At 46.4% G+C, this 25748-nt stretch overlaps 4 protein-coding genes across 6 annotated transcripts; 2 read left to right on the top strand and 2 right to left on the bottom strand.

Moving 5' to 3' along the window:
* Window positions 1-6270: 6270 nt before the first annotated feature.
* Window positions 6271-8627, bottom strand: LOC6590739 (coiled-coil domain-containing protein 93). Its single transcript, XM_002015966.2, has 7 exons — window positions 8450-8627; window positions 8183-8391; window positions 7994-8123; window positions 7640-7939; window positions 7217-7578; window positions 7044-7157; window positions 6271-6988 (listed from the first exon to the last, which is right to left on the bottom strand). The coding sequence occupies exons 1-7, from the start codon at window positions 8531-8533 to the stop codon at window positions 6400-6402; spliced, it is 1788 nt and encodes a 595-aa protein (XP_002016002.1). The 5' UTR covers window positions 8534-8627; the 3' UTR covers window positions 6271-6399.
* A 230-nt stretch (window positions 8628-8857) lies between these two features.
* On the top strand, window positions 8858-11116 carry LOC6590738 (protein arginine N-methyltransferase 5). Its single transcript, XM_002015965.2, has 6 exons — window positions 8858-9332; window positions 9398-9842; window positions 9903-10068; window positions 10131-10293; window positions 10352-10863; window positions 10935-11116. The coding sequence occupies exons 1-6, from the start codon at window positions 8957-8959 to the stop codon at window positions 11085-11087; spliced, it is 1815 nt and encodes a 604-aa protein (XP_002016001.1). The 5' UTR covers window positions 8858-8956; the 3' UTR covers window positions 11088-11116.
* Window positions 11117-11173: 57 nt separating this feature from the next.
* On the bottom strand, window positions 11174-17689 carry LOC6590737 (kinesin heavy chain). The gene is made up of 4 exons (XM_002015964.2): window positions 17469-17689; window positions 13959-14418; window positions 12021-13900; window positions 11174-11951 (listed from the first exon to the last, which is right to left on the bottom strand). Exons 1-4 carry the CDS (start codon window positions 17613-17615, stop codon window positions 11520-11522), a joined length of 2919 nt encoding a protein of 972 aa, XP_002016000.2. The 5' UTR covers window positions 17616-17689; the 3' UTR covers window positions 11174-11519.
* Window positions 17690-18588: 899 nt separating this feature from the next.
* On the top strand, window positions 18589-25668 carry LOC6590736. 3 transcript variants are annotated; one of them, XM_026985974.1, is made up of 5 exons: window positions 18589-18607; window positions 18710-19099; window positions 19160-19280; window positions 19342-21041; window positions 21106-25668. In XM_026985974.1, the coding sequence occupies exons 2-5, from the start codon at window positions 18743-18745 to the stop codon at window positions 25519-25521; spliced, it is 6594 nt and encodes a 2197-aa protein (XP_026841775.1). In that variant the 5' UTR covers window positions 18589-18607; window positions 18710-18742; the 3' UTR covers window positions 25522-25668. The 3 variants fall into 3 exon arrangements, with proteins under 3 accessions (XP_026841775.1, XP_026841777.1, XP_026841774.1); XM_026985976.1 differs by lacking the exon at window positions 18589-18607 and having other exon boundaries at window positions 18660-19099; window positions 21106-24778; window positions 24877-24943; XM_026985973.1 differs by lacking the exon at window positions 18589-18607 and having other exon boundaries at window positions 18660-19099.
* Window positions 25669-25748: the final 80 nt, after the last annotated feature.

The raw sequence follows: 25748 nt of genomic DNA, 5'->3' as shown, positions 1-25748 counted from the left end.
AATGCGACTACGCAGGGCACGAACACATTCGCATGATGAAGACCAAGGTCGAAGTCTGCACGGGAATGTAGTTTGTAGAAAAGCGGAAAGCATACATAATATAAGGATGAAAAGTTTTGTATTCAACTTGAATTCAACTTCAGCTTTAAGTTGAAGTTAAAGTTGTTGGTGGCTGAAGTGGCTAAACGCCCGCTTGACAGCAATTCTGGTTTGGCACCCGCCTGCCAGCTGCACCGCAGAGGAGGACTCGAGGCAGTCATAAAGACTCCTTGCCGCAGGGTCATAAAACAGTTTGAGAGACGTAAGCATAAACGGCAGCCGCTTAGTGAGAAGAGTGAAGGAACGAAGGGAGGGATGTTATAGGGGGTGGGGAGCTGCAGCAGTAATTAAGCAATTAAATATAAAACTGTTGGCTTACAAAACATTCTGTGGTTCGACATTTTTAAGTGCCCCTTAAGGTAGGCAACAGAAAATTTCACGAGCAAATTCCTGCTTGTGGCAGAATGGGGTTTGTGAGCAGTGAGCTGTGGTGTGCTCTTAAAACTCTTTGGATCCCCAACTTTCCTGGCAGGTAATCAGGAAACTATTTCACATTTGCCGGCAAATTAAACTTTGATTAAGTGGCAGAAACTCTCGGATGGGTTTCCATCCAAACCCAATGTGGTTTCCCTTCAATCAAGCGGGAAGTTTGAGGATGAATCCTGTCATGAAAGTATCAGCTTTCCAACAGTTTGAATGGCTATGGCTCCATCTCTGTCTGAATCTCTCTTCCGATAGGAAACCCCAAATAAACAATTCCCTTTCATATGCCAGCAGCATCGCCGGAGCTAATGATAAATACAAGCTGCCAAATGACCAAAAAATGTCTGCACATATACATAGATAGATAGATATATATGCACATCCATACAAATATCTATATATAGTATGCATCTATAGCTAAACAGTTGCAGTGAGTCTGTGAGTCACTTGGAGGTCTGAAAATGGAAATGCAAATGCAATGGCTGATAATCAAAACGAGCGCGAAAATGAAGCACCAATGCGAATTTCTTGATGTCATTTCCACTCGAGGGGCTGCCACAAAGGACGGGGCATCAGCAGCACTCACACCACAAGCCACCACGCTCTCAAACACAGACAGAGAAATACCCAAATTGCAGTTGATCCTTTGTCCTGTCCTTTGTCTGGCTGGAGGCAGCCGCAGTAGCGTATACTGTCGCGTGATTTTATGCTATAGATTATCTCTGGGTTGCACGCTCTTCTGCCAAGGCATTCAATTTTAAGTGCAATTTTGGTTTTTTTGGCGAAGCAAACGGTGAGGGGTTGCCCTCGATGCGTCAGGTCTTACAGGGGTAAGAGAGGGTCTTTGACCGAACTGGTCCATTGTCTTGGCTCGAATCGACTCCGAAATTGGTTTCAGTTCAGAGAGATTCAAATGGTCGCATCGATTTTTAGCTATAAAATCGAACTAAATCCATTTATCAACTTCAGCTGCAAGCATTTTTCGTTCAAGATAAGACTTGACTTTGATAAAATGTAGAAGGAGGCAGGTGGCAGGAGGTCCGTTCTGCTCCTCCTTTAACATTTATCCAGCCACTTTCAATGTTTACATCTTCCCCTTTTGACCATGAAACCATTTAAGAAGGGCAACCAGATGCTTGCAGCAAAAATCTTGGCAATTAACTCTTGAATGGCCACCATACCCCACGCCCGCTAAGAGTCACAAACCGCGCTGGCCACACGCTCCCGCGTTTGCCTCCTTTCCCCTTTCTTTTGCCGCAACTCGAATTGCTAACGAGCCATAAATGTGGCCCACTGTGCGGTTGTGGGAGTGTGCGTGTGTTGCAGAGTGTGTCTGTGTGTGTGTGTGAGGCTCATTTGTAATGATTAAGTGGGGCTGTGAAGCAAAGAGGCAGCGAGTTAGCGTGTGATGTTTATGCCCCCAAGGAATCGTTTACACTTGCCTCAGTTAGGGGGATTATGATTGTCCAAGTGGGTGCCCGGGAACCCAAACGAAGGAACACTGCAGGGGAATACTCGTACTGTCCGTGGAGAGGCATAAATAAGTAAACACATGTCCATATTGAAAACAAATTTTCCTGCTCTTCTTTTTCCCATTTCCGTTCGTCGGCTGTCGAGAGATGAAAAAAACAAGTGCTGGGGGAAGCCCAGCTGGAGGCATCAATTAGAACTTCCCGCAGAGCTATGCTAGAACGAATGTTTATTTAATATAAAATACTGCCATAGCACCAATGCACCCCACTCAACCACTATTCTATCTGGCTTTAATCCGCTTAGACACATCACGTATACGACGTGGGGGGGGGGGGTGGGTATGCACGGAGACTTTCAAGTTCAATCAAAATACGGAGAGGAACGGAACACAGGGCTCTTTAAATTGAAAGCCATTTTCTCAAAGGATATCCAGGAAACATTTAACACACACACACACACACACAAGAAAGAAGAGGGAGACAGAGAGATACACACGCTCGAACAGCATGCACAAAATATGCTAATGTCAATTATTTTGTGCGTAATTTGCTTTTCATGCTTCGACGGGAAATGTGTAACTGGCGCCTCATTATGAATATTCATTTCTCCACATATAGTATGATGCGCCCCCTTGGACGCCCCATGCCATCCTCTACCATGCCTCCAATCCACCCACACGCTCCCATTGCCACTTGACTCGTCATCAACATCCCCCCTTTGTTCGCTAATAACTCGAGCCACCATCGCAGTCGACTTATCTAATCTGTTTTGGTGGTTTGCTGGCCATAACCTGGGATGTGGTGTGGAGGTGGTGCAGAGGTGGTGCTGTGGGGGGATCTACCTGGCACCCTCCTGAAAAGGCGAGCTGCTTCAATTAACATTCGTGCACGTAAACGCAATAACGCAAATGGATTCGGGTTTTGTTTAATAAAATGTGATATTTATGGAGTTTATGGAGCTCCTCCTGAGAGGTGGACTCCCCCTGGCCCACTGATGGCGGATGCCAATTAATATGGGACCAAGTTGGTTATTAATACGTTTGTATGTGTCCTATGACTATAGTTAACAATTAGCCGGAGATACTCGTACGGACAGGTTGTTCAATGGGGAAATCACGCATACGCCATGTGGTGGCAGCAAGATTAAGAATTTGGGTGCACTTCCACGAATAGCCAATTATGTGAGGGGTAGAATACCTTTTAATCTGTTTCCTCTGTTCAAGAAGGGACTTGGCGGATACTCTGGCTGTTGCGGTTGTTGTTGGTGCTAATCCGGACAACTGTCGGGACCGGAGGTGATGCGTAATCCTATTAGCAGATGCCTCGTGGGTCGCGCTTCGTTATATGCCGTATTTGAGAGCCGCTGCCTGCTTCCCGATTACTTGTACACTTTTTCCGCTGGCATTGGATTATTTAAAAATGCGTGCAGTAATTTCAACATGAAATTTGAATATTTTTACGCCTCGCAACTTGCGCCAATCTTTGCATATTTCCACACTCACAAACACACACAGAATCGCTCCGCACTGGGAGGGGGGTATTGTGGAATGGGTACCATTTACATTTGTAGCTTTAGGATTCGTTTTATTATTATTCTTATTTTTTTATTATGAATTTCTTTTTGTGCACTTTTTTATTGAATAAAAATTCAAATGAAATGATGATTCGCCCCTTTTTGAATGGAACCGCGCACAAAACGGAACGGAACGGAACGAAGACGATCCCGAGATCCCAATGTGGATGTCGATGTAGATTCTTATATTGCGGAGTCCACGCCGTGTGCGTTCAAGTGCCTGGTTAGCGGGGCAATGAGAAAATAGAGCCCAGCCTGCAGCAGCAGCAGCCACCGAACTGGGCCGAGAACAAATCGTCGTTCGGCCGGTTGTAAAACGACGCTTTTCATTCATGCCTTTATCCGAGCTTTTGCCGAAAGCTTTGTTCGTCCCTCGCACGGAAGCTGGCGGACAGACCTGTTGAATGGGATGCTGATACTGCTGGCCAGAGTTGCCACACCACGTGTGGCAAGCGTCTAGCGTTTGTCGGCTGTTGCCAGGGCCGCCAGGATAACATAAATTAATTAAATCAATGCTCGAAAATTTCCTTTCGGCTGATCATAGACCGCTCCCCTCGCATGTGACACATTGACAAATTGATGGCAGTGTGGAGGGGGAGATTAGGGTCGGGTTCTGGTCCTGGTCCTGCTCCTAGTCCTAGTCCTGGGGGCAACTTGGTTCATTGCTGAAGTTGATTAATGCATGTTTTACTGTGGCTTGATTTAAACTTGTCTGCGGCGTATGTTGTCGTGTAGATGTCTGAAGGATGCATGCACGCCAGAGCCAGAGGGCACTCTCTTTGTTTACCAAAGGTGCACTGACACTTGACCAAATCGAACCCCAACTTTCGACTCTGACCGATTTTGGGTGATTATTTAAATAGCACAGAAATAAAATTATAGTTCTGCGCACATCATGTGGCTAAGCCTTCCCGTTCCCCCTCCTCAAAGGAATAACATCTGTGGATGGGTATTATTGCTTTTTCCATCCAGATATAGGGGGAGATAACTACAGCCACCCCCACGTTCCACACGGCATTCTTTCTGACAATAAGGCAGTTCATTGTTTGTGCCCCAAAGTTCAATAGTTCGAGATAAAAGTTCAGTCACCAACAGGCCAACAAGTGGTTAACAGGGCAGACATCCAGACCTTGTCCCATAAGCATACGTGCCGCCATAGCTTTGTCGCCTGTCAGGATGGAGACGTTGCCAGCAAAATCTGGCGGCTTTGACTTCTCAGATGCATACATTTAATTCTCACCCGAAAAGGATGGGTCCACACACGCTCATACGTTTCTATACCCGTATTCTCGTATACAAATGTATGTATGTATGTGCTACAATGACTTTCGCATTCACAATTTCCAGTAATTTGTTATTCAAACACATTTCGAATCGATTATCCGCTTGGCATGCTCCCTCCATCGAGCAAATATGCTGATTGACTCTTGTCAAGGCTTATACTCGTTCTCGTATGTGTGTTCCGTTCCTCGCTATCTTTTTAGCATTACTCTCTATCTCTTTTCTTCTCCATCCCTTTCAGCCTTTGTGCTGCATGTGTGCGTGCCTGTTTGGTTTGGTTTGGGGAAACAGCCAAAGCAAATATAAATGAGGAAACGCGGGATCGTCCCTTGTTCGCCCGCTCCCCCTATGGCCTGTTCCTTTCACTTTTACCGAGGGAAAAGTCATGGAACTACGACCTCCACCTCCACCAGAGATACCCAACTCTTCGACATGGCTGGCTGGTTGCTCGATGAGTATACGTGTCGTATATATGTACATATATATATACATATATGTATGTATGTATGTATGTATGTATGTATGAATGTATGTTTGTAGGTGCTGTATGCGCGAGTGTGTTCACAGTGTGATAAGGAAAAGCGGAGGTATTTAGAGGAGGCAAAACGGCGCGGCAGACCTCACTATCACAATGGAAGCCAGGAGCCAGCCGATTGGTGTAGTTCAACTGTCTGTGAAGGACTCTATTGAGTCCCTGCACATGGCTCAATCCAGCACCAAGGCTCCCTTTAAATATTTCTTATATGTATGCTAAAAATTTATCATTGACACTGGCCGAAGGTTTCCTCGGTGGCTGGACAAGCGGAGCCATCTGAGGAAGTGCTGGCAGCCAGGAGGTGGAAGAAAGTATGTCTCTGTCTCAATGTCACTTGTTGAATGGAATTGATTGCCACGCAATAAAGTGTAATTGCAATTGCTCAGCTTGAATTCAATGTTAAGGTGCAAGGACATTAATTAACAGAAAACACCGTCAGCTGGGGCATGCTTCTCCGGGATCCGAGCTCCCTGCGCCGTGCTTCTGCCCCCATGAAGTGGCTCTGATTGCGGTTCGTGGCAGTAAGCGGTCCGCATCTTAATTGGAGAATCAAATTGAATGGAATGAAGAGAGCTTGTGGTGGCAATTTGAATTGCTTTCTCTGTAAATATGCAAATGTATTTTGGTGCATGCCAGATGCTTTATCTCTTCCACTATATGGATTTAAAATGCTGCGAACCCAGCGACCAGCAGAAGCAGCAATAGGGGCAGAAATTCCATAAATACACGAATATACGCTTATACTATAATCGTGGGTCTCTGGGAAATGTGAAACTGCACTGCCAAAGGTTAAAGTTAAGCATGACAAATGGGCATCATTGGGGCGTGTACACTTGATCCCCTCTAGGGGAATCCTTGGGCTCCACTCAGTCAAAAACAAATTCTCGGAAACTTGCACCACAATTACGGGGAGATAATTTATTGAACAAATTTACTAAGTAATTTTGCGAGGGCCCCTCGAGGATAGTCCGCTCTCGCGGAGGATTAACCAATTAATTAAATGTCATATTGCGGGGCTAGGACTGTGTCCTACTTTTAATTGACTTGAGGTGCTGCTGCAGTTGCTCGCATCGCTGGCACTCGCGGGTGAGTTGCTTGACGGCCGAGGCATACTGGCGTTGGAGTTCGAGCAGGGATTGCAATTCCTCATTCAGCTCGTCTCGTCGCATACGCTCCTCGTTGTACTTGTGACGCACCTTGTCCTGGGCACTCTTCACTCCATCCACAATCGTCTCGAACTGCCGTATGAAGTCCTCACGTCCATGGGGACTCATCATGCCCTCGTTGTAGGCCTCGCAGACGGAGTTCAGCATCGTCAGCTCCTTCTCCAGGTAGCGCTTTTTGTCGTTCAGCGTATTGTACAGTATATAATATTGCTTTGTTTCCAAGTGCTTGCCACTCATTTCGTTGTAGAGTTCGTGGAAGCGTCGCTGGTACTGGGCCAGCTCTGTGCGATCGGGTATCGCGTCCAGCTTCCGTTCAATGGCCACAATGCCGCGATTTCGTTTGGCCACCTTCAGTCGCAGATCCTTGAGCCGCTTTTCTTCCCCTGCCAAGGCAGCTGCCTGAGCTTCCGCATCCTGGGCACTAAAGGCTTCCAATTCACTGCAGTAGAATGTATGATTTAGGCTACTTTATACTTTAAAAGTTTCAATCTTACTCAATCTGTTGCTGTAGGTTGGCCAAATCCGTCCGACAGGACTCCTTGAATTCCGCCTCACTCTTTTTTAGCTCATCGTGCTGCCTCAACAGAGTCTTTACCTTTTCCAGCAGCCTAGAGAGATAATCATGTAACATCATTTATCAAAATCCATCTAACAGTTTCGAACTCACTTTGAGTCCGCACTCTCTTCCGTTTCTTTGTGAGTCTTTAGTTCAGCTTTGAGGGTCTTCAGCTGCTCTTCCTTTTCTTCGGTTTTCTGGCTCTGCTCCTTTTCCGCCTCTTCAAGTTGCTCATTCTCTTTGCAGAAGCGTTTCACCTTATGCTCCAACGCAATTTTGGCTGCCTCTAGGCGTTTCTGTTGATTTTGTGTCTTCAGTTCCTGCGTATCGGTTTCCATTTCCAGCTTAAATTCCGCATAGTGCAGCTGTAGTGCATGCCGCACAGTGGGATCGAGATCTATACGTTTCTGAGTGCCCTTCAAGTCTGCTTTAGCCAGCGATAGGGTACGAAGGTACTGCTCCAGAACAAGTGACTAAAGAAAACATTCTCGTAGTTTTTTTTTAGGCATTTTAAAAGAATTTATTTGTTCTCACCTCATCTGCCTCGTCGGGGACCAACCCTGCCTTGCGGCCTGCGCTTGCCTTGAACGTCGGCCCTGGATCTCCGTACTCAAGTAGCGTCATGCGCACCCGCGACACTTCATCATCTTCAGCTGTTTCCTGGCGTTGGTACATCCTAAATGGGCTGTAGAGATCCTGAATCGTCTTTATATTGGCAGAGGCAAGACGTATTTTGGTCAGATTGTCTTTGTCGCTTTTATACTGATAATGATTGTGGAACTCCCCAATGGCAAATTTCTTCAAGCGGTGTCCACGCACAGCTCGGTTTTCCACCTGCAAAGAGGTTTTCTCTATTTATATGCATACATCGGTGGAAAAGCTACTTACCGAAGTCTTCACTAGCCACTGGATGACGGGATGAATGGCTAAAAACTCCAGACCCTGCACTTGATGCGGCTCCAAGCTATGTGGACACTTCATATCGATCAGAACCGAAACAATCTTTTCCACGAGAGCTCTGCAGATATATAAGATGGATCAAATTCTTTTCCAAGAAATTCGAAGGGTTAATTTTACATTTTTTGGCCAATCGATAGACTTTCGTGGAAGAGCAGATCCACGTCCACGTCATAGTCGGCGCATTCGATGCACCAAGTCATGCCGCCCACAACCTTGTCGAAGGCGGACAGGCCTTTGATGCGGGCCCGATAGTAGCCGGCGTCCACTAGAATGTCGAAAGTGTCCTGCTGCTTTGCTGTCGCATCCGAGTCCTCGCGACTCTCCACCTAAAGAACAAGAACGGCCATTACTAAGAGGCATTTCAGCTGGCTCAGATGTAGTTACCTGAACTTCGCGTCCGTCTTCATCGTATCGAGTGGCCAACTTGACATTTGGCAGGATTTTGGAGAATACATCACGGTTCGCCATGAAGCGTTCAGCTGACTGGTGCCAAGGTACTTCAAGTATGCCAAACGAGGCAAAGCTCCACCCACAAATAAGAAAACAAGCGAATTATCAGCAACAAATTAGAAAACAAAATATCAACATATTATCGAACGGTATGGTAGCCTGGTCTCAAAAACTGTGTGGCAGCACTATTAAATTAAGGACAGAGAACGATTAGCCCGTTGTCAACCACAATTAAAAATTCACTCCACGAAAATTTTAAATCTTGAAGAATTGAAGCGAAGTTCAGGTGAAAGATATTTGACCTACCAGTAATATGTACATACAGTATTATTTTCCGCGGCTTAACTCAAGCTGTTCACCTGTTTAATTCGAGGGGGCTAAGAAGGTTAAGTTCGTTCAATCAAGCCGGTGACCGCGTTTTTGACGACTCATATTTTTAAAATGAAATTATACGTTTGCCTTCTGCATGAGAGCACGAACAGTATACCAAAACTGATACAACACGCTAATGCTAACAACTACAATGTGGTGGCCACATCGATCAATGCTAATATGGTCCCGCTGGACCCATATGAGACGGACCCCACATACCCGGGCACATTGCTGAACGCTGTCGACTGGAACTCGAAGATGATTTTCTTGCTGTCCGATGTGGATGTCGATTCCCCGAACCCCAAGTTACGCGAGCATGCCAAACAGATTCTCCTTCGAGATGTAGCATGGGCGGAGCATTTGCAGAATGTTGGTAGCATGATGAAGCGACTGCGGGGACCAAATATCGACAACTTGGCCGAGATCGTAAGGGCCAAAACGAAAGGTTATGCGTGTAAACTGCCGTAAAACGAATCCAATTAAAAATGTATATGTTTAATTTCCATTTAGGCAACTGGTTTATACAAGTACCAATCAGCAACCCAGAGATAGGTAGCTTCGAGCACCGCAAAGACGTCACCGATGCAGAAATAGCCGAGGCGGAGGCGAAAGATCCATGGACTTGGTGGAATAGCCTGCGCTTTGCCGTCAAGCACAACAGCAAAGTGAAAGTTGTAATTGAGCTGAATGACTTGAATCGTCCCAGTAAGGAGACGGTTCGCCGGTGGCTAGGCGAGCCCATCGAAGCCATTATCATTCCATCCTCTCTGTTCATCCGAAACAAAGCCAACTACTATGTTCTGCAGAAGCAGTGGCAGATAGTCATAGGCCACTTTCTCTCGGCACGGGCCAATATAATAATCTCCGCCAATCCGAATGACCTGTCTATTTCCCAGTACGCCGATTATTTGCGGAAACTCGCCAGTGACCACAACGACAGCCACATTCTTAATAGGTAAGTGTCTGTGGAGCAGAGCAGAATCTTTCATCCGCACACTAACCCTTTGCCAATTAGTTATGAAAACGTTCTGGAGATTCCACTGCAACCTCTCTTCGATAATCTGGATAGCTATACATACGAGGTGTTCGAGTCGGATCCAGTGAAGTATAAAATCTACCAGAACGCGGTAAAAGCGGCTCTGATTGATCGAGTGAGCGACATAGACGCGCCGAACAAGCTGGTAAGGAAACTAGTCTTCAATTGGGCTCAGATTCCAGCTAATCCCTGACATTCAATCTCCAGACCGTAGTGATGTTGCTGGGTGGGGGACGTGGTCCTTTAGCGAGGGCCATCTTTAATGCCGCGGAATTGACAAAGCGTCAGGTGCGACTCTACATCATCGAAAAGAATTCCAATGCCATTCGCACCCTCTCCCATATGGTAGATACTCTTTGGGAAGACAAAGGTAAGCAGCAGAGAGTGAAAAACGGATATGAGTTATCCTGATTCTAATTATAATTTAGATGTGCACATATTCTCCAAGGACATGCGCGACTTTTCACCTCCAGAGCAGGCTGATATTCTCGTCTCCGAGCTGCTTGGCTCGTTTGGGGATAACGAACTGTCGCCAGAGTGCCTTGACGGCGCATTGAAGCTGCTCAAAACGGATGGCATAAGCATACCCTACAAGTCAACGTCGTACATCAATCCAATCATGTCAGCAGTGCTGCATCAGAATGTCAGCCAGATGGACACCATCGTTCCAGCCTTCGACTATGGTTATGTATCACTCCTCAAAAACGTTTATCACATTGACAATCCCCAAGCTCTGTTTGAATTCTCACATCCGAATCGTGAGGCGACTATTGACAATACACGCTGCAAGGAGATCTCTTTTACTGTCCAAAAAGACTGCGTGCTACATGGCATTGGTGGCTATTTTGATACAATGCTTTATAAGGATATCCACCTGAGCATCAACCCACTGACCCACACGCCCGGCATGTTCTCGTGGTTTCCCATGTTCTTTCCGACAGTAAGTGATGGCGTTCGGTCCCGGCTTTTCATTGATCATAATGGTTAATCGTTCTAATCGTGTTCTTGCAGCATCCGAGGACCCTCAAGGAGGGACAGACAATCTCAGTCAAGTTCTGGCGCTGCGTCGATGCGGACAAGGTGTGGTACGAGTGGCAGGTGAGCACACGAGAGGTCTGGGAGCATCACAACGCGGGTGGAAGTGGCTACCACATACGACTTTAGTTACATTCAATCTTTCGAGAATTGACCACCAATAAAAATATAAACAATATTATAAATAATTAGCTAAAAGGAATATAAATTTCAACTCTGTAATTAATTTGTCTGCGACTTTTATTTAGTTTTATGTTTTGAAAAGTTTATAAATATTCTTAAACGTACAATAGATGTCCTTAAATATCTGTGGGTTTTTGTTTGCTTTTGTAAAATTTAGTTATTATTTTCCGTTTTCCACTCATTCAATTATTTATATTATATTTTTATGTATATATATATATATTTAAAGCGCTGCACATGATCGCGAAACGACATCTCTTTAAGCGAAGGCAATTATCAATTATTTTAAGTATGTATAACGTAATCAATCCATTTAGTTTTTAGTTTAAAGCGGAGATGGACTGGGCGGCGACGGGGTGCGTGGTGGTGTGTGTGAATCTAGGAGTTGGTGGGGGTCTGCAATGGAGCTCCGCCGACAGCGCCACCGCCTCGTATGGCAATGGCGCCCTGTCCCGCTCTAATGGGCTTGGCGATTTGTGCCTGCGGTCCCCGCCGTCCTAGATGCTTCTGACGTACCGCTTCCTTGATGCGATCCACCTCGTACTGGTAGCGTTTGCGATCCCTCATAGCACCCTCCTTTGCCTCCTTTAGCGCCGTCTCCAGGGCCTTCACCCTTTCCATTGTCGTGCGTAGACGCTTCTCCAGCTTGGGCAGCTCACAGCGCAGGTCAGCGTTGTCGCGCACCAGCTGTTTGTGCACCTTGGTCAACTGATCGAGGTTGTTCTCCAGGAAGGAGATCTTCTGCTTCTGCGCTAACGATCCGCCATCCTCCTCGCTCTCCTCGTTGACCACATTTTTTCGGATTCGTTGCTATTAAACAAAATGTGGGAAAGATCAGTTTTTTAATTGAAAGAAACATTAAGTATGGGGCACCATTACCTGTAAATCCTGAACGAAGAGCTTGCGGAGATTGTGCAGCGTCTGCAGTTCCTTGGCCACGGTGTCTTCGAGGCCCTTGAGGTCTTTGCGCGCCTGTTCCCGTCGCTCGCTGGTGAGAATCATGTTCTGTAGTTCGTTGGATTTCTGGGCCTCCTCCTGTTTGACCTTCTCGTAGTCGGCGGTCATTTGTTGGTGGGCCAGCAGCAGCTTCTGGTGCACATCCTTCATCTCGTTCATTTCGTGCTGCTTGGCGGAAATCTCGTCCCGCAGCTCGGACACCTGCTTGGTGTGGGCCTCACGCAGCTCGTCCATTTGCGAGTCGAACATGGAGCGCAGCTCCTCGGCGCGCTGCTTCTCCTCGGCATTGACGGCGGACACGTGTTCGGCAGCCTTCAGCTTGGCGCACTCCTCGCGCAGGGAATCGATCTGCTCCTCGAGAGTCCTCTTCTTGTTCTCCGCCTCCCGCATCGACTCTTGTAGCGACTTCATGCGCGCCTCGTGCTGCGAGATGAGCAGACGGTACTCTCCCAGATCCTTCTCGTACTCGAATATCTTCTTGTTGGAGTCCGACTGCTGGGCCTCCATGTTGGCGCAGCGCTGAGCAATGTTTTTCGCCTCAGTCTTCATCTTGCTGATGTACAGGCGGGCCATGGTGAAGTCCTCCTCCACTTTGGTGGCATCTGTGCCGGCTAGGGTGCTCATCTTGAGATCGATGGCGGAGTCTCCGGGGGCTATGGCCTGGCCCACTTCACCGAGATCGCGCAGCAGGTTGGTCAGCATCTCAGTGATGCGCTTCTTCTGGTGCGAGGACATGTCCTTGAGCTGCTGCAACTCTGTGGACGTGGCATTGAACACAGTCTGCTTTTGCTGCAGTTCTTCGTTGAGGGCATCGATGTCCTTGTTCTTGTTGTCGATTTCCTGCGACTTCTGATCATAATTGACAGCCAGCTCCTCCAGCGCCTGCAGCACTTCCTTAACCTCTTCCTTGGCAGACTCGTTCTCCTGCTGGATGCGTGCCATCTCTGACTGCAAAGCTTCATACTCCCGCCGGGCATTGGCTATCAGCTCTTCCTGCTCCATGACCTGCTCCTTCATCTGCTCGGCATACTGGCTCTGCTGGTTAATCTCCTCATCCTTGTCGTCCAGCTGCTGGTAGAGACGTTCACACTCCGTGGCCAGGCGGGCCCGTTCGTCGGCAGCCACCGAAGCGGACATATTGGCCAGGGCCGTCCTCTGAGCGGCACTGGCCGCCTCCGCAGCCTTCTGCTGTGCTGCCTCCACCTCCAGATTGGGCGTGCTGGCCTCCATGAGATCTTCCATGTTGATTTGTTCCTCGGCCTTGACTGTCTCTCCCGCCCGCCAACGAGCCAGCTCTATCTCCAGCTTCTCCACCTTGCCCTTGAGGCGACCGTTCTTCTCTTTCTCCTTTTCGTAGCGTCGTTTCCACTCTTCGGCGGTGAGCTCCTCGTTCACACAGACCACATTCTTTACTGTCTTGGCGCGCCGGCCAAAGTCCAGCGTGGACTTCGTCTCGGACTCATTGAAGCTGGCCGGAGAGCAGCAGATGACAATGGTTGTGCGTGCGTTGCCTCCCAGCGACTCCTGCAGGATGCGCGTCAGCTTCGAGTCGCGATAGGGTATGTGCGTTTTGTTGCCATCCGCCAGCGCTGAGATCACGTTGCCCAGCGCCGACAGCGACTTGTTGATGTTCTTCGCCTCGTCGAGCACCGTTCCCTCTGCTCCTGTCTTGGAAACCTTCTCGGAACCGGCTAAATCGACCAGATATAGTTTACCCGATAGTTTCTTCTGGTTCTCCAGATTCTCCTGTTTCACGTTGATCAGAAAAACTGAGTGCGATCGAGAGGAGTGCTCGTTCATGTCTGCAAAGAATGGATCATTTCAGTAAACCCCAAGCACAAGCCCATTTCGACCACTCACTTGTAACGGCAATATGACGATTCGATTTTCCCTCTTCGATCACCTCAAATACATCCTCTGGCGAGGAGACGAACCGCTCCGTGGCACCCTTCACATAGGGCACTCGATTTTTGTCCTCGTGCACGCTCAGGTTCACCTTGGACACGTCCAGCAGATCTCGGATCTTGTCCATATAGATCTCATAGTACGAGACCTTTATGTGGAACTCCAGATTCACTTCCATGGCATAGATGTGATTGAAGATATCATTGACAATGCGGGGAATAATGCCCTGCTTCGCCGAGTCGCCAATGACGCCCTCCATTGTGTGCGTCTTGCCGGACGAGGTCTGGCCATAGGCGAATATCGTTCCATTGTAGCCGGCCAGGACGTCCGTGACAATGGACTTGGCCGCCTCGTTGTAAACCTTCTCCTGGGAGGCATTCGGCTTGAAGACTTTGTCGAATAGGTAGACTTTGCCCTGAAAAAAGAGACATGTATTAAGATTTTTTCTTTTCTTTTCTCCCAAATTTCTAGCCGATCTTCAGCTTTTACCCTACCCCTTCCCTGCCGCTACCGGATTTCTGGCAGCTTTCAAATCATTTTTGAACGCATGGCCGCGAAACGGATTGTAATTATGAGCATTAACAAAAGAAAGAGACGAGCGGAGTGGTGTGGAGATGGGAGGAAAGCAGTAATGAATAACGAGCAGCAAAAGAAAGAGCGAAAGAGAAGCGTTAGTAATGATAAATACATGCATACACATTTACTTTCATGTGTTTGTATGTAATAGAGCTGCCTGCTATGGTTCAACGAAAGAACTAGTTCGCTGATGGGACGAGATAGACAAGGATATATGTAAGACATTGTTGCTCTAGATATAATTTCCGCGAAAATGTTCGACTACGTTACAGTTCGAGTTACGGTAAGTTCACCGTTTAATTGAACATATATACAGTCAGCACAACATTTATTCGGACACTCGTCTATGTCAACTTTCTTTATAAATAACTTAAAAAGTATTTAAGTTTGACAAAAAAATTTTATTTCATTATGAACATGGATATTACTACTACAAATTTTAAAACTAAAAACAAAAAAAAACTTCTTTGGCGTATCAAAAAAAATTAAAAGTATCAAAAAAGCCACTTTTTTACGCACAACAATTATTCGGACACTTTTTATTTTGTACGAAAAAAACTTATTGTCCCCAATTTTTTTCTGATTTCAATATTTGGTGGGGCCGCCCTTAGCTTCAATAACAGCTTTTAGACGTCGGGGCATACTTTTTACCAAATGATTGGTTTCATTTGGATCAATTTTCTCCAATTTCGTCATCAGACCCGTTTTAAGGATTTCCTTGGAGGAAATTTTATGTTTCCTAATTTTTTTTTCTAGCAAATCCCAAACATGCTCTATGGCGTTCAGATCTGGTGACTGCGGCGCCGTTTTTAACTGCTTGCACTGATACAACAGCCATTCTTGGACCAAAAACGAGGTATTTTTGGGGTCATTGTCTTGTTGAAACAAGAAATTCATCGCTTTAAGACCCAATTTTTCGACACTCGCCATTGAATTGTCAGTCAAAATTTTCTTGTAGATGTGTTTGTCCATCTTGGTCTCAATAAACTCCATTTGCCCAGGTCCAGCTGCTGCTATACACCCCCACACCATTACATTTCCACCGCCATGCTTCACTGTTGGGATGAGGTCTTTCTCTTTCATGGCTTGATTATCCTTTCTCCATACTTTGGATGGTCCATCATGTCCGAATATATTATATTTAGACTCCTCACTAAATATAACATTCTCCCAAAAAGAATCTGGCTTATTTAAGTGAAGTTTTGCGAACTCCAATCTTTTTTTTTTGTTCACATCGGAAATGAAGTGAAGCATGGCGGTGGAAATGTAATGGTTTGGGGGTGTATAGCAGCAGCTGGACCTGGGCAAATGGAGTTTATTGAGACCAAGATGGACAAACACATCTACAAGAAAATTTTGACTGACAATTCAATGGCGAGTGTCGAAAAATTGGGTCTTAAAGCGATGAATTTCTTGTTTCAACAAGACAATGACCCCAAAAATACCTCGTTTTTGGTCCAAGAATGGCTGTTGTATCAGTGCAAGCAGTTAAAAACGGCGCCGCAGTCACCAGATCTGAACGCCATAGAGCATGTTTGGGATTTGCTAGAAAAAAAAATTAGGAAACATAAAATTTCCTCCAAGGAAATCCTTAAAACGGGTCTGATGACGAAATTGGAGAAAATTGATCCAAATGAAACCAATCATTTGGTAAAAAGTATGCCCCGACGTCTAAAAGCTGTTATTGAAGCTAAGGGCGGCCCCACCAAATATTGAAATCAGAAAAAAATTGGGGACAATAAGTTTTTTTCGTACAAAATAAAAAGTGTCCGAATAATTGTTGTGCGTAAAAAAGTGGCTTTTTTGATACTTTTAATTTTTTTTGATACGCCAAAGAAGTTTTTTTTTGTTTTTAGTTTTAAAATTTGTAGTAGTAATATCCATGTTCATAATGAAATAAAATTTTTTTGTCAAACTTAAATACTTTTTAAGTTATTTATAAAGAAAGTTGACATAGACGAGTGTCCGAATAAATGTTGTGCTGACTGTATAGCGGTTAACAATCTTAATGTTTAACAGTAAGTAGCTAGTGGCAACAGAACTGGTAGTAGAAACTGTTGTTGCCAAACCGATTTCTGGGAAAATGTTCGTTTACAGGTGGAGTTATGGTGAAAACTCAGTGGTTCCACAATACATACATCTATTATTTATGAGCGCCAAAAACCAGTAAATTCCATTGCCCTATGTTCCTCTTTTTATGTGGTTTGCGTGCATGAGTCACTGTTGCGGCTGGTGGAGTGAAGTGGCGGCAGCTGGTGGCAATGGGAGGGCACACACACACACACACACACACACACACATGAAGACACAGGGGGCAGGTACAATGTAAGTGAGGTAAGCATAGAAGGCGGACTGGCTGGAACTTTAGACGTATAGACCGCTGCTGCAGAGAAGGTTAGCAATGCAAATTTCTGTGGATTGGGACACAAGTGGGACTATAATAGTGGGTGGGGACTGCCTTGCTTTCGGCTTTTATTCTTTGACGTTCCCATACACACAAAAACACCCCGTTTCACTCTCCCTCTCCCTCGCTCTTTTTTTCTGTCTTTGGGCGGAAAATCAATTTGTTGCAAAATATACTATTGATCTGAAGTAATTTCGGATTTCTTATGGTTTTCCGCCTGTGGGCAGTCGCTCGAGACACGCTCACTGGATGTGGAATACACAAGCTTTGCGCTAATTACCCAAACTGCTCCAATTGGTCGACGGCACTGCTGCTGGGGAAGGCTAACGTACGGGAGCGTACGGTCTAATGTTAGGCATGACGTCATGGGCCGTGACAGCACGCAGAGATTAATGCATAACACACAAAGTAAAGGGAAATGAAATGTGTGTGGAGGAGGAACTGTCGGTGGAGTGGATCGCTTTACTTAGGTGAAATACACTTACCGCAATAGATATGCAGTTCTCCTCGACATTGTTGGGGAATTTGACGACAAACTTCGAGCCGGCCTTCTCCTCACTGTCGTTAAGCGGTCGGAAGCGACAGACAACTTTGATGCTGTCCTCAGCGGGAATTTCGCGCTCCGCGGACATCTTTGCACTCTCTGTCTCTGATCTGGTATCCGTCTGGCGGAACTGCGGCTCTAGTTAGTGTTCGAACAAACTTTTATCTTTTCGCATGCAGCTGTTTACGTGGTAAACGATTGTCGTTTATGTTTCGGTGTTGGGGTCTCGTTTGAAACAAGCATTAATACAAATGGAATAACAGCAAAGGTAGTGACGAGCCCCACACGGGCAATCTGATATCTGATTGGTGTGTTCTATATAGTCCGACTCGCGAAAATTAGACTCAAATGCAGAGAAAATTTTGTGGTTATACCAGACGCACAGTTCGCGGATGAATTGTAGCGGCCCTGTTTTGATTAAGCTCGATTGACTTTACGGCTTTGGTCGTTTGCACTAGCCCGGAATGATGAGGTGCAGCTGGTAAATGCACTCGCATGCGTTGAGTGTTTTGGAGTTGGATTTTGTTACAGTATCAATTTTATTTTCCTATTTTCTTTTGCACTCTTTCACACAGTGTGACCGTCTGACCCTCAGAAATATACCGAAACATACCGCCTCATTTTCAAAATATACCGTAAATATACTGACGAATTCAAGTTCTGTTTACATATTCCTCGATTTTGATATTCCGTCAAATATTACTAGCTAGATAGATCCGATTAATGAATCAATTTCCTACAAGATTGGCTAATTTTGGGGATCCCCTTTTATTAGACTGTTTTCAAAATAAGGTTTAACCAAAAAAAGGTCAAACATAAAACGAAAGTACGAGGAAAAAGGACAGTGTTGTGAAGAATTATCCCGCCAAGAAGAGAGATCAAGAGCCCAACAGCTACCGATAATGAATAATAAGTTACATGCAAATTAATTGATGAAATTAATGATATATTCCATTATATACCTTATTTTTGTTAAAACGCAGCTACTGCTGGTTCGACGCATATGTATGTATCTCTCTCGCTCTTACTGCACGATTTTCCCATAAGGCTGGCTCTGTTTTGGCAGTTAGGAATATATATGTATGTACTTCAACTTTTGACACATCTAAATCTAAATTTATAGTTGTGTTGTCTGTTCTCTTTGTACAAGTCTTTCCCTTTTCTATGGTACATTGGTTCCAGGCGCCGTGGGGTACGAGTGGACGGGCATACAAAATGGACTCGAAGAACAACATTTACACGAAAAATGAGCGACTAACCAACGAGGAGGTCAATGTAGAGCGGCTAATTCGCATGTACCGAGCCAACCAGTGTCTCTGGAATCCCAAGTCCCCGGGTTACCACTGTGCGCCCCTAAAGCAGAGCGCCTGGAACCGCATCACGCGGATTCTCAACAACGGCCTAACGACGGATCAGGTTAAGCTGCAGGTGCTCTCCCTTCGCAACTACTACGACACGGAATGCCAGGCCATCAAGCGTAGCCAGCGGGAGGGATTAACCTACGTTCCCTGTCGCTCGATCTTCAAGGACCTCCAATTCCTGCCCGACCTGGAACCGGATGAGGCAGAGAAGGTAAGGACACATATCCGCACGATTCGATCCATACAGCAATCACTCGATAATAACCCGCAGTTCAACGGCAGACCTAGCGTCTACGACGACCAACTGCAGTTTATTATTGATGATGTCATGTCAGTCATGAGCAAGAACTTGGTGGAGTGTAGGCGCAGTTTACACGTCGATCCAGATATCTGTAAGTCCAGCCAGTTTCGAGATCCACTCAATTCGCATTAATGATCTCTTTTGCATTATAGCTTCTCCAAATAAAAGCTCCAAGGAATTCGTTGAATTCGATATCTCGTCCTTGTCTGACTCGGACTGCGAGACGCCGGTAACTTCATTACCATTACGTGCCACTTCCGGAGCCGATCGTCAGTACGATGGGCAAGATGAAAAGGAGTCTAGCAACTCCTCGTCCCACCAGCAGTCGAGGGAACGGTATCAGGTTAGAGGCGCATGTCCGTGTCCCCCAGACTCTGATCGGGAAGGACGATTCCAAAGACATGCCAGACCTACAGAAAACTATAGCCACAATGGTCCGTTCGAGGTCGCACCAACAACCACTCCTCGCAATTCACCAGCCGAGCATCTGCAACCACTCAGACCGAGGATGGAGGCCAGCAACAGTAACTCTCAATGCAGCAGAAACTCCACCGAGCACCAAAGTAGTAGCGCCCGCAGTAACTACTGCAGTCGACCTTCTGACAAGGAGGAGTGCAATGTCCTGTTGCTCAAGTTTAATCCAGAAAATGACATGCGGCCACGAACTAATAACAAAGTCTTCTGTACCTATCATCCTGCTGACAACAGGGAGATCCAAGAGGACAATCGAGACTATAACGACATCGACGCCAGCGGACAGCAACTACAATCAGCCGAAACTCCATTGTTCGAGTATTACAACTCCAACGAGAACAAAGCTCTTCCGGCGGACTGCAGCTACAGCTATGACCCTAGTCATCAGGAGAACACAGAGCAAAACGAGCAGGATCAAAATTTTTATTATCCGGAAGGTTCAGACCCATATGAATATGACGATTGCTACTGTACGCCAGCTCAGGAAGTCGCTCAACTTTATCATCAGGGAGAGGAATCGATAGCCAACGAAGAGCCAACCTTGCGGCGTCCCCAGCCGTTTGCTGGATACCAGAGGAAATACAGCAACACCGAACCTGATGATGCTCCAACTGATGCACAAACGAGAGAGCAGTTCAGTCCCAACCGCCTCAAACGCATGCCGCAACCCCGCCAGGAAGATATTCCTGGGTCCAGCTCAAAAGATACCACGAACTCCGCTCCGATTGTGAGGAGTCGGGGATCCCGTAGCTCTGGGGCAGATTCCTATGGGGCACAACAGTGCGCTGCACTTGCTGCACAAATTATGGACGATTATTGTCTCGGCCAATGCAGACGCGTGCAGAAAACGTATCCGGATGATGATGATGAATTCTGCGAAGAGCCAGTGGCCAGGCGACCCCAAAGACGTTACCAGCCCGAAGACATAATTTATGTAGAGTGTCCAGCCCGGAGGCAAGGACAACCCAGAAATGAAGTGGCGAGACGAAGGGAGAGTTCTCCTTCAAAGGTGTCGAAGGCAAGAGATGAGTACAAATATGCTCCTCAAGATGATTTCGTGAAAAGTACGGAACAAGACCAAGGGAGGAGGACTTCCAATCAATTTGCTCGAGAATACACTCAGGACAGACAACAAGGCCAGTACGAGTACGATGCAGAAGAATCTTTCGAAGATGCCGAGCAGAGGGCAAAACCGATTCCCCAGAGAAGATCGTATATTCGAGAGACAGCCCAAGCAGAAGACCAAAGCAGAGGTGCCCAACCGCCTTTCCAAAGATTTGAAAAAATCCCTTGCAAGGATGACACATGTCCACTTTTAAGCCGAACAATGGAAGTGGCGCCAAGACAAGTTTCGAGGAGATCGTCCGATAAAGGCCAGGTATAGTGAGCCTTTAACTACACAGCAGCAATGCAGGCGATCTAACGTCATATCCGATTTACAGACTAAACCTGAAAAGCGCACCCCTCCGTCAGAACGCCAACAGCAAATACGAGGCCAGACAGACTACAGACAAAGACGTGGGATGGATGGCACCGACGAGCCATACATGACCAATAGATGCCTGCCAAGCAGCCCAAACGACAGTCAGCCAAAATCAGCACCGACTTTAAACCAAAAGTATGGAAGTCTTGAAAATTCAATCGATCCATACGAAGTCGATGATTGCCTCTGCGAGGATGACCCCAAGTATCCCCAAGAGATTGCCTCAACTAAAAGAAAAAGCCGGCAGGATGATCTAGGGATTCCGTCTTCAGAGAGAAACAACCGGGATGACCGGCATCAAGAGCAAAGGCCAAAGCAGTATCCCCAGCGGAAATCGTATCAGCGGGAGGAGACTGCAAAGAATCGACCACAAGGCCAAAGATTTCAGGAAATCCCTTGCAACAATAATTTGTGCCCATTTGTAAACCCAAATTTTCCAGAGAATACCTCATCGAAGAGAAATAGCCAAGATGACCGGCCGCTCAAATCAAACCCGACTTCAAAGAAAATGGATAGCAGACAGGAAGAGTCAACGGATCTATACGAGGGCGATGATTATCTGCGCGAGGATGATTCCATGGTTCCAGAGAAAACTTCAGATAAGAAAAATATCCGCTTGGAAGAATCAAGGGGTCCAGTGACAGCCTCAACAAAAAGAAACAGCCGAGATGACCGCCAGGAAGAACCAAGTGTTTCAGACGTTGTCTCTTCAGAGAAAGGTAGTCGTCGGGAAGAACTAAGTGTTCCAGATACTACCTCATCGAAGAGAAATAGCCAAGAGAACCGGCAGCCCAAATCAAACCCGATTTCTAAGAAAGTGGATAGCAGACAGGAAGAGTCAACGGATCTATACGAGGGCGATGATTATCTGCGCGAGGATGATTCCATGGTTCCAGAGAAAACTTCGGATAAGAAAAATATCCGCTTGGAAGAATCAAGGGGTCCAGTGACAGCCTCAACAAAAAGAAACAGCCGAGATGACCGCCAGGAAGAACCAAGTGTTTCAGAGGTTGTCTCTTCAGAGAAAGGTAGTCGTCGGGAAGAACTAAGTGTTCCAGATACTACCTCATCGAAGAGAAATAGCCAAGAGAACCGGCAGCCCAAATCAAACCCGACTTCAAAGAAAATGGATAGCAGCCAAGAAGAGTCAACGGATCTAAACGAAATCGATGATTGTCTTTGCGAGGATGAGTCCATGATTACAGAGAAAACTTCGGAAAAGAGAAATATCCGCTTGGAAGAATCAAGGGGTCCAGTGACAGCCCCACCAAAAAGAAACAGCCGAGATGACCGCCAGGAAGAACCAAGTGTTCCAGAGGTTGCCCCTTCAGAGAAAGGTAGTCGTCGGGAAGAACCAAGTGTTCCAGATAATACCTCATCGAAGAGAAATAACCAAGAGAACCAGCCGCCCAAATCAAATCCGACTTCAAAGAAAATGGATAGCAGCCAAGAAGAGTCAACGGATCTAAACGAAATCGATGATTATCTCCGCGAGGATGATTCCATGGTTCCAGAGAAAACTTCAGCAAAGAGAAATATCCGCCTGGAAGATTCTAGGGATCCAGTGATAGCCTCAACAAAAAGAAACAGCCGAGATGACCGCCAGGAAGAGCCAAGAGTTCCAGAGGTTACCTCGCCAAAGAGAAGTAGTCGTCGGGAAGAACCAAGTGTTCCAGATACTACCTCATCGAAGAGAAATAGCCAAGAGAATCGGCCGCCCAAATCAATAACGACATCAAAGAAAATGTATGACAGCCAAGAAAAGTCAACGGATCTAAACGAAAGCGATGATTGTCGCTGCGAGGATGAGTCCCTGTTTCCAAAGAAAACTTCAGCAAAGAGAAATATCCGTCTGGAAAAGGCCAGCGTTTCAGAGAATGACTCTTCAAAAAAAAGTAGTAATCGAGAAGAGCCCATAGTTCCAGTGATTGCTTCATCGAAGAGAAACTGGCGAGACGATCATACGGATGATCTGAGAGCTCCAAGGATTCAATCTTCAAAAAGAAACAACCAAGATGACTGGCAACAAGAGCAAAGGCCAAGACGGTATCCCCAGCGGAGATCGTATCAGGGAGAGGAACCTGCAAAGAATCTACCACAAGGCCAAGCATTTGAGGAAATCCCTTGCAACAATAACTTGTGCCCATTTGTGAAACCAAATTTTCCAGAGAATACCTCATCGAAGAGAAATAGCCCAGATGACCGGCAGCCCAAATCTAGACCGACATCAAAGAAAATGGATAAAAGCCAAGAAGAGTCATCGGATCTATACGAGGTCGATGATTGCCTCTGCGAGGATGACCATATGGGTCCCCAAGAAATTACCTCAACAAAAAGAAATAGCCGGCAGGATGTTTTGGGGATTCCGTCTTCGAAAAGAAACAACCGAGATGACCGGCAACAGGAGCAAACGAAAAGACAATATCCCCAGCGGAGATCGTATCAGGGAGAGAAGCCTGCGAAGAATCTACCACAAGGCCAAAGATTTGAGGAAATCCCAAATCAAAATTTTCCAGAGAATACCTCATCGAAGAGAAATAGCCCATATGACCGGCAGACCAAATCAAGACCGACATCAACGGATCGATACGAAGTCGATGATTGCCTCTGCGATGATGAGTCCATGGTTCCAGAAAAAACGCCAGCAAAGAGAAATATCCGCCAGGAGGAACCAACCAGAAGTAGTCGTTGGAAAGAACCCAGTGTGCCCGGGACTGCCCCACCAAAGAGAAACAGTCAGAACGACCGTAAGGGAAAATTGGCACCTACTTCACAGAAAATGAATGTCGGAAATGAAAAGCCAATGGAACCAAAGGAAGTCGATGATTGCCGTTGTGATGAGAATGTGGAGATCGCCGCATCAAAGAGAAACAGGAATAAAAACAGTAGAAAGGATGATGAGAAGGATACTAAAGCACAGACGGATAATACGAAGGGAAGTCGAAACAATAATGAAGAACCGAAGAAAACCACACCCAAAAAGAACAATACTTTTAAAAATTATGTTAACGAACAGAAGTGTGAATGCGATGATGCTGATAATTCTTACCGGCAGCCCGATAACTATTCGAAGAAGGCTAATGGGAGGAATATTCCACACAGTACGAAAGAGTCCACACGAACTTCAATTAAAAAGAACGTTACAGCGGTCCCAACGAGGACTGGAAAAGAAGATGAAAAGGATAACAGTGACAGTGAGTACTGTGATTGCCAGATTGGGGTCGAGTCTCCAAATGGGAAAAACATAAGAAGCAAATCTGGGAACAGTAGAAATACTGAAGACGTTGAAGAAGTGAATGAAAAAGGTAGGAATATGCGTTTAGATATAAAGAAAAAAGAGAACGGTACAGAAAGTATGGATGATTTGGAGGATTCTACCAGTTTATGTGAGTGCGAATGCTTTTGCGAGGACGAAGAGGAGAAGCCAACAGATGAGAAAGCGGAGGAGGAGACGTCCGCCAAGAAGAAGGTTCGTACTCAGCAGATCGCCAAGGCAACGCCACGGAGCCAGTCCACTGCAGGTCGATCCAGTGCGACCCCAAAGTCTAGGCTCAGGCGTAGCTCCAACACGGAAGAGATGGCAAAGAAGCCCATTTCTTCGAGAAGTAGCAAACACAATCGTCAAATCAGCGGTAAGAGATCCATGAAAAACGCCGACTATGATGGTGGCACCAGTAGCGGCTGCCCCTTTGATTTAAACAGGGCTTCATACTACATTTGCCAATTACAGGATGAAGATGAAGAGAATCAGTATCTGATAATAGTGCCCGAAGCTAAGTACCGTAGGATGAGTGTCAACAGGACTTGCCCAGGACAAGAGCTTGCGAAGAGGAAGCCCTGCACCCCGCGGCAGTGCTCTGGCTTCGATACTTTGTCCTGGGCCAGTCCAAAGCCCGCTCACCAGTCGTCTTCAAGGAAAACGGAGGGTCTCTCTGTCCTTGGCTCCTATATGGTGCCACCAGTCGCCGCAGAGACCACCATGAGCATTATCAACCAGCACATTAAAATGTCGATAGGGCGCAAGCCAGTAGTAGAACTGATCCAAAAGAACCATAAATACTGCACCAGCAAGAAAAACGTGAATTCTCCTCCTAAGATGCAATGCAAGCCTAAGCCCAAACCGATGACAGCAATGGCTTATAATCGCACGCCCATCCTTCGACCGATCCATGAGACAAGTTCAATATTGGCAGAGAACCGCACCGTACTGCTCTCCAAAAATCCGGGTTCGAGTTCCAATCAAGAGGTAATCGTACTGCATCCGCCCGTCCTTGGCTTTCGACCCTCCAAGAACTCCCTCTGCCTGGATGATGTGCAGATGCAGCTTATCAAAGTTCAGCACAGCGAGCCGCATGTGAGCCCGAGGCCGATGTGATCTGAAACAGAGCCATCCAGAGGTTGAACTCTATGGCGTAGCCATCCAGCCATACCATAGCTGATATTTCTTCACACATAGTTCTCTGCCCCAACCAATGTACCAGAGTATCATAGTAAAGAACAGCAACAAACCGAAGCCGCAGGACTCAGCTGCCTTTTATTCAATGAGATCCCTGGCCGGGAGTCGTGATCCGAGGGTGTCACGCTCCACTGCAAAGCGCGTTG

The sequence above is a fragment of the Drosophila persimilis genome, unplaced genomic scaffold (assembly GCF_003286085.1).
Source record: "Drosophila persimilis strain 14011-0111.01,24,50 unplaced genomic scaffold, DperRS2 tig00000002-arrow-pilon, whole genome shotgun sequence".
In the NCBI taxonomy this organism is placed as follows: Eukaryota; Metazoa; Arthropoda; class Insecta; order Diptera; family Drosophilidae; genus Drosophila; species Drosophila persimilis.
This window is presented reverse-complemented; position numbering and strand designations above follow the sequence as displayed.